Here is a 15645-nt window from a genome sequence, read left to right as displayed (position 1 = left end):
ATTGTTGTTGGAATTATTTGAGAGTTTATTGTGAGTCTGTTGTACTCACTTTGTATTTTTTATATTTATAGATTTGGTGTACCAATGACAATTTGGTGTACCAATCTAATATTTTTCTATTTACTATCATAAATAGTAACCATTCCCATAACCATAAATGGATACTTTGACTACTTTTGTAGCTGTATAAAACTGCTACAAGCTACAAACACAAGTTTGCAGCAGGGCAAAACGAATAGACTGGCCTTTCTGGATTTTATTTAGCTCTGGAGTCATGGAAGCATTTCTCCCAGTAAAGATATGTGTTGTCAAAAGAAGAAAGAAGGAAGGGAAGGCGCCAAATTCTGTTCTCTTGCAATTCCCCGTGCATAACCGCACGATTAATCCTACTTTGCAGAGGTTTATAGTTGTTGTAGCCAGGTGTTTTAGTATGAATGGAGAATATCTTGTCAGGTAAAGAGTTTCCCAAAATAAAGCAGAAATCTACAAAAGATATTGACGTAATGTGTGTCTCTACACTGGGCATAAATTGTTTCTCCTTATTTATGACAGAAATGGCTAATCAAAATGACGTGCGTAGTACAACTGTCACAAATCGCGACTCTATATAGTGTTTCCTTTACATCGTTTGACTAGATTGGTTTTCTTTGATTATTGGTTCACAGCTAGGATTTGGTGCGACTTTTCACATTTATATCGGCTTTTTGATTACATTATACACACAATGGGCGAAGTCATTAGATAAAGGTCCAGGCCTGTCAAAAAACACTACGTAATTGCCAAGGTTGCATCAGGACTCTTTTGATTGAGCCTCGAGCCAATCATGGCGTCGGAATTTGGGCGGACTATTTGAACGTTCCAAAATACGGCTCTCTCATTGGCTAAAGGAAACATCACTTATCACTTACATCACTTACAGTGGGTCTCATGTAAGAAGTACGCTGCGTTTCTATAACACGGGCATGTATCGGTGGTTTGAAGATTAATTATCAGTTTCTGCTACAATTACTATGTGAATGCTAGTTCAAAATCATCATTTGCATCTTTTGGCCCGAAAGCGCTCGACAACTGTTCTTAAATCCACGTCCGTGATTGGTCACTTTTGTATGACGTCAACATGTGGGCGTGAGCGTCCTGAACATCAACAAAAGAGAGAAAAGGAGAAAGGAGAAAGACGAGAAGGAATATACTCTACAGCCGAGCACAACAGATATGTGGATTTAACTCGCGATAACAGGTAGAGTAAACCTTTAACTCTATATCATAGTTATATTTATATCAGGGTTACTTTCTAAACTATATCTGCCTTGTCTGCAAACCACTCAATTAGAAACTGAGACTAGGAAAAAAACAAATTGAAAGCAAAAACGTCCGACAGCAGATACTTAATTTAGCCACAGTCATAAATAACAAAGGCGATTGATTTTTGGAAATACGTAATCTATCTTCTTGTTGTGTTTCAATGTTGTTTCGCGGTTTACATGAACATTTTAAATGACACTGAAATGCATTTCCTAATTCCCTGCCTTCTATTCAAGGAAATAGTAATAACTGCGTTAATATCGTTTAGATGGTGCTTATTTATTATAATCAGGTGGCTCTAAGATTAAAAATAAACATTTTACATCAGTTTGCACGTATGCATCCAGTCTTACAGCTAAAAGGGGTTTTCTTCTCGGCTGTTGTTGTTGTTGTTGGTTTCGCCTGGAACCGTTTTTTTCCCCCTTAAACGGTTATATCCACAAAGACAAGTCACTACAGACACATATTTATTACATTAATACCCCGCCTTAGAACACAGTTGTTAGGTTGTTGTATTAATATTCTTTGTAACGTATGTTTGTTAGCCCTCTTAACGTTTGAAGAATAATGGAAAAATCCGCCCCTCCCCCCGCTTCGACCAGAGAGGATTTAAAAACGTTAACTAGCTGCAGTTAATGTCGGCTTCTCTCGGTTCCCATCGACCAAATGAAAAGAAAGGAATTCGGCTTTCGAGTCTTATCGTGTGTGTTTTAGGTCGTTTATTAACAGGCAGAGCATTAAAAAAAATAGTTTTTTTTTTCCTCGGTCAGAGGACAGAGAAGGCGTCTACCAGAGGAAATCTGACACCAGAGCCCAGCTGAGGGAAGTGGGCTGGGCTCTGACCCTGAGTTAGCGAATGTAGGCCAGTCACGTACAGTGTAATAATAACACAACAGACATATACAGACAGATAAATACAAATTTGTTAATAATATCAAAAAATTTCATCAAATAAACAATTTTTTGCACAATGTCCAAAGTGAGACGAGTCTTAAGTCGTCGAGTAACTGTCTTCAAAAAGCACATAATAGATAGTACCTATTGTTTTGGCTATATATTAAACCAAGCGTCGTTAATATTACATATTATCATATATTATCATAGAGCAAAACACAGAAGAATAGACTGGAGGAATCAGGGAATTGTACATGTATTTATTTTGGTACACCACCTTTAAGTTTATCTCGGACCCACTTCTCTTTGTTTGCTGTGGTAAATTTTCATGTGAATTTCCTAATGGTTTTGAGGGGAAATGTGACATTTCACTGAAAACAGTGAAATGTACCAATAGGGTTACCGTAGGGAAACTCCTGTCAAAGTTGTGTTAAACATTGCATTACAAAGACAATATACAATGTGTTCTGCACAGTTCAACAAAGAGTTAATGCATTGATAAATGTATTGAAAGGGTGGGTGTTTTTGATGCTGATGCAATCTTCTCATGCACAGACAGCACCGAGGTAAAGACTAGAGATCACTTCATCCAGCACCGGCCCGAGACATGGATGCCTTCAAGCTGATGAAGGAACTGAGGGTGAATTATGAGCAGGAGGTTCATTATCTCCCCAAAGAGACAGGACTGAACCTCATCGAATCCACTACACAGGTAAGCACATTTGACCGCAAGGAACCAGCAACCAGATTCACTACGGTACAGACATTCTTGCCTGGTGTAGTGCCGCTTAAATAAAATAAGCTAATCGATGTTTATTGTTATTACTGTTGTGACAGATAAAGTTTATTAATCAGCTACTTGTCTTTATATTCTAGGATGACAACCGGATCTCGGCCAAGTGCAGAAATGCCAAAGTGGAGGACTTGTGGAGTCTGACCAGCTTCTTTGGTTACAGCGCGCAGACCTTCGTCCTGGCTGTTAACCTACTGGACAGATTCCTGGCCATGATGAGGGTACAAGATTGTCACTACTTATACAGTTTGACATAGCGTACTTTGACTTTTAATTTGTAACAGGATATGGCGACACATTCAGTGACTTATGCAATAATATTGGTAAAGGGTTTTCTTTCAGACTTACGTAAGAAGTCATTTTCAAACCATTTCTTGCTTGCTCCACCAGATCCAGCCTAAGCACCTGTCCTGCGTCAGCATCAGCTGCTTACATATGGCGGCCAAAGTGACGGAGGAGGAGTGCAACGTGACGCCCACGGACGAACTCATCCGCATCGGACAATGCAGGTTCACTGTGTCCGACCTCGGCCGCATGGAGAAGATTGTTGCGGAAAAGCTCAACTTCAAGTCCAAAGCCGTCACTGCCTTAACCTTTCTGCACTTGTACCACCAGATCACCCTCTCGCACTCTACGGACAGGTGAGTCAGTCATGTAAACAAATTCACGTGTAACTGTAAATTTACATCTCTTCACCCGTTGTCAGATAGCTTCACGCTCATCATTTTCTATGAAGCAGTACTGACATTGTTACGAGTATATAGGAAGATTTTGGATTAGTTTCAAGTACTCAAATGCAGTGGTGGCACTTGTCGTCACCAGCACTTGTTTGTCACGGCATTTGGTGCAGCAGACATAGTCTGACTGAAGTGAACTGATAAGAGTCCCGCTTACATAACTGAAAGGCCAGCGTATTGTTTTTAATCTCATCGGCTGCACTTGGGTACAAAATTTCACTTCACATACAGTTAACTTACTGTAAGTCTGAGTCTTCACTGTATTTGGTGAAGATTAAGCCGATAACGCTACTAATGAATGAACACAATAAAAATGGAGTAAATTAGAAAGTGGATTCTGTATGTCTGAGAAATGTCCTGAAAATAAAGCTGTGAATGTCTGTGTTTGAACAGAAAGGACACTCTGAGTCTGGAGAAGCTGGAGGCTCAGCTCAAAGCCTGTCTGTGCAGGATCTCCTTCTCTAAAGCAAAGGTAAGAAATCGTTGCACGGTTCAAATGTCAGCCTGGACTGCAGCAACTGAAGTTTTCAGTTGAGTTGTTCACAAAGTAGACAGTAATGGTAAGATGTATTAAACATGTTTTTTCTCATCTTTCCTGTCATCCCTCCCCTCTGTCTTGTTTGTCCGTCCAGCCGTCCGTTCTTGCCTTGTCTCTCCTGAGGCAGGAGATTGAAACCATCCAGTCGGAGGACATGTTGGAAATAGCCTATCACATCCAGAGACACCTGAAGGTAAGCTCCAGTTTCCCACAAGAACGCAACGACGGTTACAGCAGCAGCTCAGAGCGAATGATTTGGAAGCGGCAGTCCAAATTTTTGATTTCACGGATGTCTAGTGGTTCCATGACACTAGAACTGGCTGCAACTCACATATCAGTTATCATCTGGCCTCATATCCTGCAGGTTTACTGGTGAGATTCCAGCTGCTGGCTAAACACCATCACATGCTTTAAGTTTCTGCTGTAACATGACCAGAGTTTTCAGCATTAATCTACAGACGCTGTTTTGACCTACATTTACGCAGACTCGACTGTTACCTAACAGGATAATTTTACGTGCATTGATGTCAGTCAGTATGCAGTGCAGACAGCCAACATCTAAACTGAACTGCTCTTTGGTTTGGTTTCAGATTGCCGACTGCGAGCTGCTGCTGTGGAGTGAGCGCGTGGCTCAGTGTCTGTTGGACTACGCCTCCCCTGAGTGCAGCAAACCCAACCACAGGAGGCTCCAGTGGATTGTGTCACGCCGGACTGCCCAGAACCTGCACAGCCACCGCAGCGTCCCAGAGCTGCCCACAATCCCCGAGGCCTGCTGGGATGAGAGTGAGAGGTCAGAGTCCAAAATACACCTGAGACGAGTTACCGACTCTGTCAGGGTCCCTAACATACACTCACAACTCTACACGTTCTGAAAGGAGACGTATGTCTTGGCTCAGTTCATTTGAGCTGCCTGTTTGAATATGGCAAAAGGCAAATGCCAGCTCTGCCATATTATCTCTCACTATGAAACTGCTTAGCAATACTTGTCTCACATACAGAACAGTCCAGAACACAGGGCATACATCCTGTATTTACTTTCTTGCTCCCCCATGAATGTTCCCATATGGGATTGTAGTGTTCTTTGTGAAAAGCAGCTGAGCCACAGGTGAAATGCTATGAACGAATCAACTGATCACTGATAGTGTTTTTATACTTGGTGTGGCAAATATTAGTCAGTATTGTCATCAGGTGAGTTGCTGAGTGAAACAACGCACTATTGAATTCGGTTTCATTATACAGATGTCACTCTGACATCACATGACAACTCACAGCTGATACAATGCCACTGGGTATCGTGTCTGATGAAAAGGAATTCATCACACACCCTATGTGTCATCACATACGTGGAATATTTCATTCTCTGTGGCAACACAATACTGAAAAACACTTTAAAAATGTCTGTCCTGACACTGTTAGGTAATCCAGCAGTGATCATTTGTATCAGCTTTTGGTTTTTAAACTGAACTAGCTTGAGTGTTTCGTGTTATAGGAATTCTCTTAACAACATGTAGTGTGAAGTAACATTTCTCTGAGGAAACAAAACTACGTCACACACACTCACGCAGACACGCCCTTCTGGCTGAGCTTGTCAGGGCCTCTCATATCTCCCTACAGTGCATTATTGGAACAGTGTGAGTGTCTGGTCACGTCCCACTGACACAGAGGTTTCCATGACGTCACATGAAGCCACGGGTGCCTCAGCCTTTATGCAACAGGGAACTTTTTTGAGTGTGGGTTGAAAAGGGAACCAACACTAAGGCCGGATTCCAGCTGATCATTAACCTACAGGGCAGCTCAAAGACGCTGCTGATCAAAAGTTTGTTTAAATACTTTAGGCTATATTTGACACCTGAACTTTGAGTGCTGAATCAGCATATGTAAACAGACAGTCAACTGAGTCACACGTCAGAGCACGAAATCAGCTGATCCAGCCGTAGAGGAAATGCAGAACAGCTGACTGTTCCACCCCTTTTTTGCTAAATACTTAAAATTCTCTTCCAGTGTGACGTAAACAGTAAGACGTTCCGCATATTGCTTTTAGTTGATTTTAGTTAATCCATGTCAGAGATTAATTTCCTGCTAAAAATCCATGTGACTAACAATTACCTGAAAAATGTGAGCACAGAAAACAGGTGGAACAGGATCTAATCGTCACTTGAAACCAATTGAATCCGCCTGACTGCCTGAACGCACCTGAGCAAAATACCAACACCACCAGAACCCCAAAGCATCTTTATGACTGTATTTTGACAACGTGTCTCTCCCTGTGTGTCTCTGCAGTGAGGACTCGTGTGAAGACGTGATGAGCTCTGGAGAAGAGTCTCTCAGCAGTTCTCTGGGCAGTGACGCTGAAGAACCCTTCTTCCCCCTGCACCTCCGTCGCCAAAAACACCGCCATTACCTCCACGCCTGAAGCTTCCGCCGGCCCGTGCCTCCCACTTCACCTGCCGTCTATAATTTATTGTTTAATAAGCTCTGGTGCTGGTGGAGAATCAGACAAACATCTGGCAGCTGAGCAGTCTGAACTCGATAGATTTGGTAGAGTTTTAGTTTGTAGATGTGTCGGTGCATGTTGATGTCACATTCCAAGGCGCAGGATTTTAACCATATACAAGTGATGTTTGGCAGATAAGCTCTAGTCAATGGTCTTTAAGGCCCTGAGCTGGCAGATACCAAAGTCTGCTGAAAAAGGCTAAGATGTCAGACCAGAAACGGTTCATGCTGCTGACAAGACTTGCCAAAATGCGTTGTTTATTTAGTGGAATGTTTTTTGACTGTTATTAATCTAAAACTGTTTGTAATAAGGGTAAGAAGGAGGTGCACAGAAGCCGAGAGCAGCTGCAGCTACCATGCGTTAGTGTTGTTATCTTCAGTTATCCAGGGGAAAACACATTAATGAGACTGCACCATGCATCCAGTTCCTGCTCAGTCTGACATGTTTAGCGGTTGAATCCGGTTCCAGGGTCAGTTCATCTCAGTTGTCTTGAGATAAACATTTACGTCCTGATCACCACTGAACTGCATAGGTTGGATAGCAGACTTGAACTGTGTGATATTTGTCTGGTAATAGTGTGGTATTCTCCGTATCTGACTGAAAACGGTTAACGGCTGCAGCTGCGCTCATCTCCTGTAACAAAGTTTAATTTGCACAAAAAACTAAAAAAAAAAATCTAATTTCAAGTGTTAAATGTTGGAAATGGAGATTAGACAGTGTCTCAACAAAAGATTCTGATCTTTAAGAAACCTTTCCAAACCCCGTCGATGCCACAGGGGGTTCAGATAAAAACATTTAACACGTGTATGTGTATGTGTGTGTGAGCATGTGTACGTATGACCCTGATTTAAATATAAAGTTGCCAATTTTAAGATGTAGCTTAAAAACAGTGTGATGTTTTGAAAATGGTCAGAGAGAATGTTGTATGGAACAAAATAATGCTGATAGCGTGTCAAAAAATGTCTAAAAAATGTCAAAATGTGAAAAAACTTTATAAAAACTGTAAAACTGTAAATTATGTACAAAAAATACTGTTAATAGTTCTTTGTAGATATTAAGTTATTTATTCTTTGTCACCTGTACTAAAAAATATGAGAAAATCTTATAAAAAAATATTATTTTTAATCTGTGGTCTGTCTTTTATGTCTGAAAACAGCAGCCAGCTGCTTGAACTGATTATCTGAAATCATAACTTCAACTATTAACAGAATGAAGACACATAATGGTACAGCAGTAAGAAGTTCACCAGGATAACTGAAGAGAGTTTTCCTCTGTACAGAAAGAAGAGGCGCTGGTGAGCCTTCGTCACTAAGCTAAATGTATTAGAGGACTATAGGTGCTCAAAGGTGTGGATGCTCAGGAACTTGAAGCTAATCACACGATCCACCACTCTCCTGTTGATGTAAATGGAGGTGTGTGTGCTTACTTTTCCTGAGGTGCACAATAAGCCTTTTCATTTTACTTGTGTTGAGGAGCAGGTTATTATTGGTGCGTACTACAACAGTGGACAAATTAGGAATAGAAGTTCTTTAGTTGTAGCCCATCCACTCTTCTCTTACCTTACAGGCTGTAGGTAATCCTCCTCTTTGCAGGAGAAGTGAATGGGTGACAGGTGTGACTTCAACCTTCCATGCATTAACAAAAACCACTGTAGCCCCATAGTTCCCTACTCATTACCAGTTGAGACTTAGAAGAGAATACATCCTCACAAAGGGGCTTCTAGAAGCACACATAAAATTCTTTGTGACCAACTGTTTGTACCAACCTGTTCCTGGACACGTTGGAGCTCATTGTAACACAGTTTTTTAACAGTAGTCAGATCCCGGGATGCAGAATGCTGTTAGATCTAGTGTAGTTAACCATTCTTCAGCAGTGCCCTGTCAATGTGGGCTCCTTCAATGTACATAAGCCTCCAGTAGGCTCTCAGCAGCTTGGTGCAGTAAGTGTTTCCTTCACTGTCTTATGTTGCTAGCACAAGGAGCTAACTAGCAACAGTAGCAGTACCATTTACAACACAAGACAATGATACACTCAGCCAGCCTCAGGAACAACCTACAGCTATGCTGAACATAGGAAATTCCAAATACTTGATGAACCTTCACAAATACTAGTAGCCTAATTTTCACTTTTTGACAGATTAAACCCTCTGGCGGGTCGGTTTTGGCCCATGATCCGTAGGCTTGACACTCCTATCCTAGCGAGGGATGAAGCCAACACCAGATTTTCAGTTAAATTCTCTACCTTAACTTCACCATTAGAAACAAGGTGTTGCCTTTCCGACAGCCCATCTGTATACCGTCCACTATTTTCTTAAACCGCTGATTAACTCAGCCTCCTGTCTATGTGCCAACACATGTTATACATCACTGGAAAGCTTAACTTCTTGAGATTAGAATGATGCACACCATTTCAGGATACAATCATAAATGCAACCTCAGAATACACTTATGTCAGATCAGACGCAAGCACAAAAATATATACGACCTATTGAGCCTCAAAGTCTTCCAAGAGCAGATGGAAAAAATTGTCCATGGCATGTCCATGGATGGAAACACACAGATTAAAAATATTATTTTTAATATGCTATTAGGTGTCAGCATGAAATCCTTGGACTCAGTGTCAGACCCTATGATCGTAACACTTTACCAAGTCCACATCAGTATAGATCTCGAACATGACCTTTTTTTCCAATTCAGATGTGATGTCTTTTAAGAGTGTTTCTTTAGATATTTTTGAGCAGTATCTTTTATGGTTTTTTAAGTAGACATACCAAACCAAGGCAGTTTTGACCTGGGACGACAACAGGTCTGATCTTAACTACTGTCAAAATAATTGAGTAATAATAATTGAGTAATTCTCCCTTTTTCTCATTTTAGATGAAGACAATTCCCAGATACAACCCAGATGCAACCCTTACTGATTTGAACATGTGTTTATTTCATTATTTTTGCATACAGAAATCCAAAAAGCAGAACAATTTTCTTTTTATATTAACAGTTGAGACACAGTTTAACAGGTAAACTTAAGAGATAGTGAAAGTCAGTGCGAGTGAGTTTTGAGGTTTTATCTTTTTAACATTTGAACATTGATATCTCATCACATCTGCTGTGGTTGTTTATTCGTAGATGAACTTCAGAGGTAGATCCCCGAGTTTCTCCTTGATGAGCTGATCTATTCTTTCACTCTGGTTCACAGTTAAAGTGTTCTTCCAGTCACCAATCTGACCTGTAATGAAAACCAAAACCTTTCCTGATATCTGTTTACATGTTTCTGTACAACAGAGCTGCTGCTATGCTGCCTTACCTTTGCGCATGAAAGTTGCTGAGATATTCCTTTTTTGCAAAAACTCGTAGTTGGCTTTTGAGTCTGTCTTCATGCTCTTGAACACAGCTTTCTCTACAACATTCTGGATATCAGCCTCACTCAGGTTTTTACCCAAGAAATTGCAGATTTTCACCACTTCTCCCTTCAGGTCCTAAAACAGAAGAAATCAGCAGAAATAAGATCTTCACCTCTGGCCAGGGACAGACATAAATGTTTTCTAATGATGTTCCTATGGAAACAGCACCATCTTACCAAAACCATGTCCTCGTAGTTCAGGAAGAGGATGTCGTATTGGTCTTTTTGTGTATACCACGCCTTGATGTGGTCAAACCAGGATGATCCCATAACTGTAGAATGATAAAACGTATTTCAACATTTAACATTTGTATTTAAAACAAAGTATCTGTGTTTCACCCATAAGCATGCAGATACTACCACAGTTCCACAAGAAGAGCTCAGGTGGGAGTTCTCTAGTTATACAGCTTCTTAGTCATGTTAGCAACCCAACTGTGGATATGATGGTCCACCACTTTGGCCTAGACTGACTGTCTCACCATCTACAACCCCCTTAGGATAATCCTAATTTTAGTTCTTGAGTCTTATGAATGGTTTGCACACTGTGGTGAAGCCTCTGTAATTGCTTCTGTGAAGTCTTTATATCCTGAGTGACTTGGATAAGGATAATCCCTGTCCTCATCCATATCAGCATCATTATGTGTGTTCTTCACTTGGTAGGATGTTGGCAGGAGGTTGTTGTTGTTGCCAAAAAGCAAATGACTAGGTGATCATATTCCACTGTTTTCTCCTGTTGACATTAAGACCTTAGTGCAATCATTCTTCAAATACCTCCAGACTTTTTTATCTTCTAAATGAGTTCTTTTTTAAAATAATAATAATAATAATAATAATAATAATAATAATAATAATAATAATAATAATAATAATAATAATAATAATAATAATGAAGGAATGTCACAGACAGCTTTTGAGTCCAATACAATTTTGTCCCTTAGAAAGTATTTATTAAACAGCTGTAATTCCCTTCCTCCAATTCAGATCCAAGGTAAAGTTGAGAATGTGCAACTTAAACCCATATCATGTATATCGGTGTAACTTTAGTATGTTTGGTAACAAATAGCAGTATTAATAGTAAATGGTAATGGTAAGAACATGTTATATATATATGTTATATATATGTTATAGTGGGACTGAGGTATCTCACCATTTCCCTTCAGGTAGTCCTCAAGATACTCTGAAAAACCGTCAGCCTCTGGCAGCAGAGAGCATCCCTTGGTGAAGTGATAATATGAGACTACGTTGTCCTTGGGATTCCGCATCACATAGATGACCTGACATTTAAAAACAACAAGTAAACAACAAAACAAAACAACAAAAAACAAAACAAACAGACATCAGAGAGATGCACTGAAATTGTGAGACCACAGAGGTGGGATTCATGCATGGTGGAAGGGTCTGCTGCTAGATCAGACTGAGCGTCGACTGTAATCCATCATCTAAATCACGGGTGTCAAACTCATTTTAGTTCAGGGGCCACATACAGCCCAATTAGATCTCAAGCGGGCAGGACCAGTAACATGATAGCATAATAACCTATAAATTGCAACAATTACTGATCTTTTCCTCTGTTTTACTGCAGAAGAAGTACATAATGAAAATCTTCCTCCTATAGGTATGCTGTGGATCATTGTCCAGTAACTGTTTGTCCAGCATGGGGCCTTGACAACTACAGAGACCTTCACCAGTAACCTCTGCAGGCTGGATGTGTGCATCATACAAATTAATCATAATCATAGTGATTTTAATAGTCAAATGATTACTTCTATACGAGCAATAGTTTAACAAATAAAAGTCAAAATTCACATTCAGGAAAACATCAACACTAGTAAGTTAACAACTTACAAAAACTAGTTAACAAGTTAACACATATGGGATGTAATAAGGAAGCAGTGATGAAGTGATGGTTTTCAATGTAAAGTTTTTATAGTGTCAATGGCCCAGACCACAACACTCTATACACTAAAAAACTTCTGGAAAAAAAGTTGTGAAAATTTGGCGCATTGCTGCCATCTTCTGTTCAGTTGTCGGTCACAGTGGTGTGTTATGTCTGTGACTGTGACTAAATCAACATGACCCAGAGTGCAAACATTTTGAACTGCCTGTTCCCACAGTGTAAGGATATATCCATTTGTCTGTTTGTTTCCTTTTGTGTATATGTACATGTGCACACCACACAAATCAGCCATCATGGTTACTAGGCTAGTACTATATTAATTGGCTGTCTTCATATTATGCCATATCTAATATGCTATTATAACATTACTATACCATCAAATAACATAATATCATCAAAAAATACCAAATTAGTTTTCGTTTTTTATCTTTTCTTTTATAAGTTTCTTTTCTGTTAGTGTATCTCTCATTTACACAGATATACTTCATTCCAGACTTAATATTCACTCACACAACACAACACTGCACACCCTTATACACACAGAGCTCATAAACGTCTATGATATTTGATTTTCTGTACCAATTGTTTGGTCCCTGTCCTGTAAGTATTATGGTTGTTTGTCTTCAATAGCATCAAAAGATGTCAGAATATAACATGTGAAGGTACAAGCTATACTCTCATGCCAAACTCCACTCAGATAATTCATTATTTTACGACCTCTTGATATATTTTTTTGTTAATTAAAAAAAAATATTGATATTGGGGTTTTGGGGCTATTGGTAGAAGAATACTCATCAAGCTAGAGCTTAATGATGATTTGGATTGAGCCTCCATTGGCACTGACCTTTGGCTTCTTGTCTTTCACTCCTGGAGGCATGAGAATCGGGGTGAGATGGGAGGTGAAGAGCCGTGGAGAGGGTCGCTTGGTGTAGCCAAATTCATCCTTCATGTTCTCCAGCCAGGGCATCTGTAGCATGTTGTTTTTTGATTCGTCCACATCTCCGCCCAACGAAAAAATGGAGATGAGGATCTGCTGAGTCCATATGGTGCCTATGGAGGGAGATACAGTGCAGACAGGCGTGAGGCATTAAAGTTGATCAAATAAAAATAATGTGACCATCTATGGTTTTTTTCACTCACCTGACTTTGGATAAGTGATGAGGTAGACGTCGCTATCCCTCACTTCAAAGCTTTGAAGAGAATCAACGTGCTCTGCAGTTGTTTGTCTGTAAAAGACATAGTTTTTATATCTACCTAACATTTGGTTGATGGGCTCCATTGTTGTCCAGAAAATGAACAGAAGAGTGAAAAGACTTGATAGCTGCAGAAGCTGACTCTGGACCAAGCTGTAACCTCTGGCTCTGAAAAGTGAAGCTGCTTCAGAAGTGTCCAGTCTCCATTGTTTTATAATCAGGAGTGTGTTTTCTTTGAGTGACCGTTGATGATTGGGCGATGCCAAAGGCCAGTAGCTGCTAGCTGTTGACCCTCTTAGTAAACACAGTCAATGCTCTTGGCTAGTGTTTGAGGCGTCGCTCTATTTGGATCATTTTTAATGCAAACTTTACCTTAAGGCTTTGCTGCAATTCCTAACATTAATCACGATATAATATGAATGTTCCACGGTAACATGGATCCAGACATTACAGTCAGAATGTTAAAACAAGGTAATATGTTAAGCTGGAGTTGGTCAAGTTATTAAGTAAAGTAAACGTTGACAGCCAAGGAATTTGTGTTAATATTCTGTCCTCTGCATGTCAGAGGTACCTTTTATACCCCTACACTTTTTGACAGATTTAGCTACTGTGCAGTTTGGGATTATTAAAAATAAAACATGATGAGACTTGTGAATTTACGAACTGCCTGGCAGTGTTTAATTCACCTCCACCATTTACCGATGTGATGCACACATTAATGAAACACTACGTAAATATGCTCCCATTCATACTATCCATATCCTCATCCGTCACCATTTCATTCTTCTGATGATTGTGAGATTTTTTTCTTTGAAAGGGTCTGGAGGCTATGTATCAAGATCCTGGCTTTGCATCCAAATATCTGTCCAAACATTGAACAATACAAATATTAACCCATAAAAATTATTTAAAAAAAATGCCCCCTCAAATCACAGATATGTAGATTTGTGCGGGATTTGTTTTTATCACAGGACCTCTGTATTGGGAGAAATAGGGTAGGTAATGTGCATCTTGTTCCCATTAATGCTTAACAAACTTATAAAGTTTAGTGAGACTGGTTCACCTGGGAATGAACTGGTATTAATGACTGTCACACAAAAAGACAGAACTGTCATAAATGAACCTGTAACCAAACAAGACCACACAATGTAACACACATAAGATGATGTGATGGTGTGTTCACAACCCCTTTTCTTTAAATAAACGATGACCCCTTAAATGACACAGTCATATTACCTAAGTAACAACACAAACATTATCTTAAATAACTGTTTGCCTGTGTAAAGTTTCCCTCTAGGTAATCCAGGCAAGCTGAACCAGTTTAGCAACAAGTTAAAGAAATGCCAAGTATAACAGCGGTTCGATCCCCTGAGTGTGCCATATACCGAAGTGTCCTTGAGCAAGATACTGAACCCCCAGTTGCTCCCAGTGCAACTGGCACTGGTGTGTGAATGTGTGTGCTTGTTTGAGCGAATGGGTGGATGTGTCTCTGACTGTAAAAGCGCTTTGAGTACCTTTGAGTAGGTAGAAAAGCGCTATATAAGAGCAAGACCATTTACCAAGACCATAGAACTAGTGTTGCATTTAATTGCTATTTTTATATTTGTTTAAAGTTCACTTTTCTCGTCTGTTGCACTGTCCTTGCTTAAATGCTGCTGTCATAGAAATTTCCCCACAAACTGTCAGATAAATGAAAGCACTATATTTTAGCTTGACTAGACTTGGATCCCTTGGCAAATGAATGAAACATTAATGCTTGATTTTTTTTTTTTTTTTTCATGATCAACATAATCGGCTGGTACTTTCAGTTGACGGTGACATTTTAATGCAAACTGACATTTACAATCAGAACAAAAGATAAAATGAAATTGATAGAAGTAAATACAAAAAGAATTTATTGAAATGTGAGCTGTAACTTGTAATTGAACTTCGAAAATTGTTTTAATAAATGGGCATTAAACACAAAGTAGTAAATTGAGGCTCATGGAAATGGGAATGCAAATGGGTAGATTTATCTGTGACTGTAAAGCACTTTGAGTACCAAGAGGTAAAAAAGTAATAATATATAAACAAGGCTTTCACGTCCTTGGGCAGATCCACCTTCAAGTTCTTCTGGGACTCTGAGCCTCCGCTCTGTTCTGTGGCTGTGGATGGTGCACCGGGCTCTGATTCTCCAGGAAGGCATAAAAGGTACCTCTGACATGTAGAGGAGTGGAAGCAGACAAGAGCGGAGACACAACCAGGGATAATGTCAGTATATTTCTAAATCACATGACAGCCCAAAGTAATATTAATCCTGTGCAAACAGGGCTTGACAGAATATTAACACAAATATTCACATTTTAGTTCCTTGGCTGTCCACGTTTACATTACTTAATAACTTGACCAACTCCAGCTT

The 15645-nt window shown here is 39.8% G+C and overlaps 2 protein-coding genes across 2 annotated transcripts; one reads left to right on the top strand and one right to left on the bottom strand.

Annotated features, from left to right (window-relative positions):
- Positions 1 to 1113: 1113 nt before the first annotated feature.
- ccng2 (cyclin G2) lies at positions 1114 to 7883 on the top strand. Its single transcript, XM_047570538.1, has 8 exons — positions 1114 to 1237; positions 2752 to 2908; positions 3073 to 3210; positions 3380 to 3630; positions 4120 to 4198; positions 4359 to 4457; positions 4855 to 5054; positions 6545 to 7883. Exons 2-8 carry the CDS (start codon positions 2804 to 2806, stop codon positions 6675 to 6677), a joined length of 1005 nt encoding a protein of 334 aa, XP_047426494.1. The 5' UTR covers positions 1114 to 1237; positions 2752 to 2803; the 3' UTR covers positions 6678 to 7883.
- A 1788-nt stretch (positions 7884 to 9671) lies between these two features.
- Positions 9672 to 13436, bottom strand: LOC124996705 (amine sulfotransferase-like). Its single transcript, XM_047569979.1, has 6 exons — positions 13195 to 13436; positions 12899 to 13104; positions 11305 to 11431; positions 10335 to 10429; positions 10062 to 10233; positions 9672 to 9983 (listed from the first exon to the last, which is right to left on the bottom strand). Exons 1-6 carry the CDS (start codon positions 13331 to 13333, stop codon positions 9874 to 9876), a joined length of 849 nt encoding a protein of 282 aa, XP_047425935.1. The 5' UTR covers positions 13334 to 13436; the 3' UTR covers positions 9672 to 9873.
- Positions 13437 to 15645: the final 2209 nt, after the last annotated feature.

The sequence above is a fragment of the Mugil cephalus genome, chromosome 19 (genome assembly GCF_022458985.1).
Source record: "Mugil cephalus isolate CIBA_MC_2020 chromosome 19, CIBA_Mcephalus_1.1, whole genome shotgun sequence".
NCBI lineage: Eukaryota > Metazoa > Chordata > Actinopteri > Mugiliformes > Mugilidae > Mugil > Mugil cephalus.
The sequence above is the reverse complement of the archived record's forward strand: the minus strand, read 5'-3'. Positions and strand labels throughout refer to the sequence as shown.

What these genes read in the sequence shown, in the direction of transcription:
- ccng2 (XM_047570538.1), top strand. Translation starts at nt 2,804, where the DNA reads ATGGATGCCTTCAAGCTGATGAAGGAACTGAGGGTGAATTATGAGCAG. An exon ending in GATTCCTGGCCATGATGAGG is followed by an intron (nt 3,211 to 3,379) that starts GTACAAGATTGT and finishes TTGCTCCACCAG; the next exon opens with ATCCAGCCTAAGCACCTGTC. An exon ending in ACATCCAGAGACACCTGAAG is followed by an intron (nt 4,458 to 4,854) that starts GTAAGCTCCAGT and finishes GTTTGGTTTCAG; the next exon opens with ATTGCCGACTGCGAGCTGCT.
- LOC124996705 (XM_047569979.1), bottom strand. Translation starts at nt 13,333, where the DNA reads ATGGAGCCCATCAACCAAATGTTAGGTAGATATAAAAACTATGTCTTT. An exon ending in TGAAAGACAAGAAGCCAAAG is followed by an intron (nt 11,432 to 12,898) that starts GTCAGTGCCAAT and finishes TTTAAATGTCAG; the next exon opens with GTCATCTATGTGATGCGGAA. An exon ending in GGACTACCTGAAGGGAAATG is followed by an intron (nt 10,430 to 11,304) that starts GTGAGATACCTC and finishes ATCATTCTACAG; the next exon opens with TTATGGGATCATCCTGGTTT.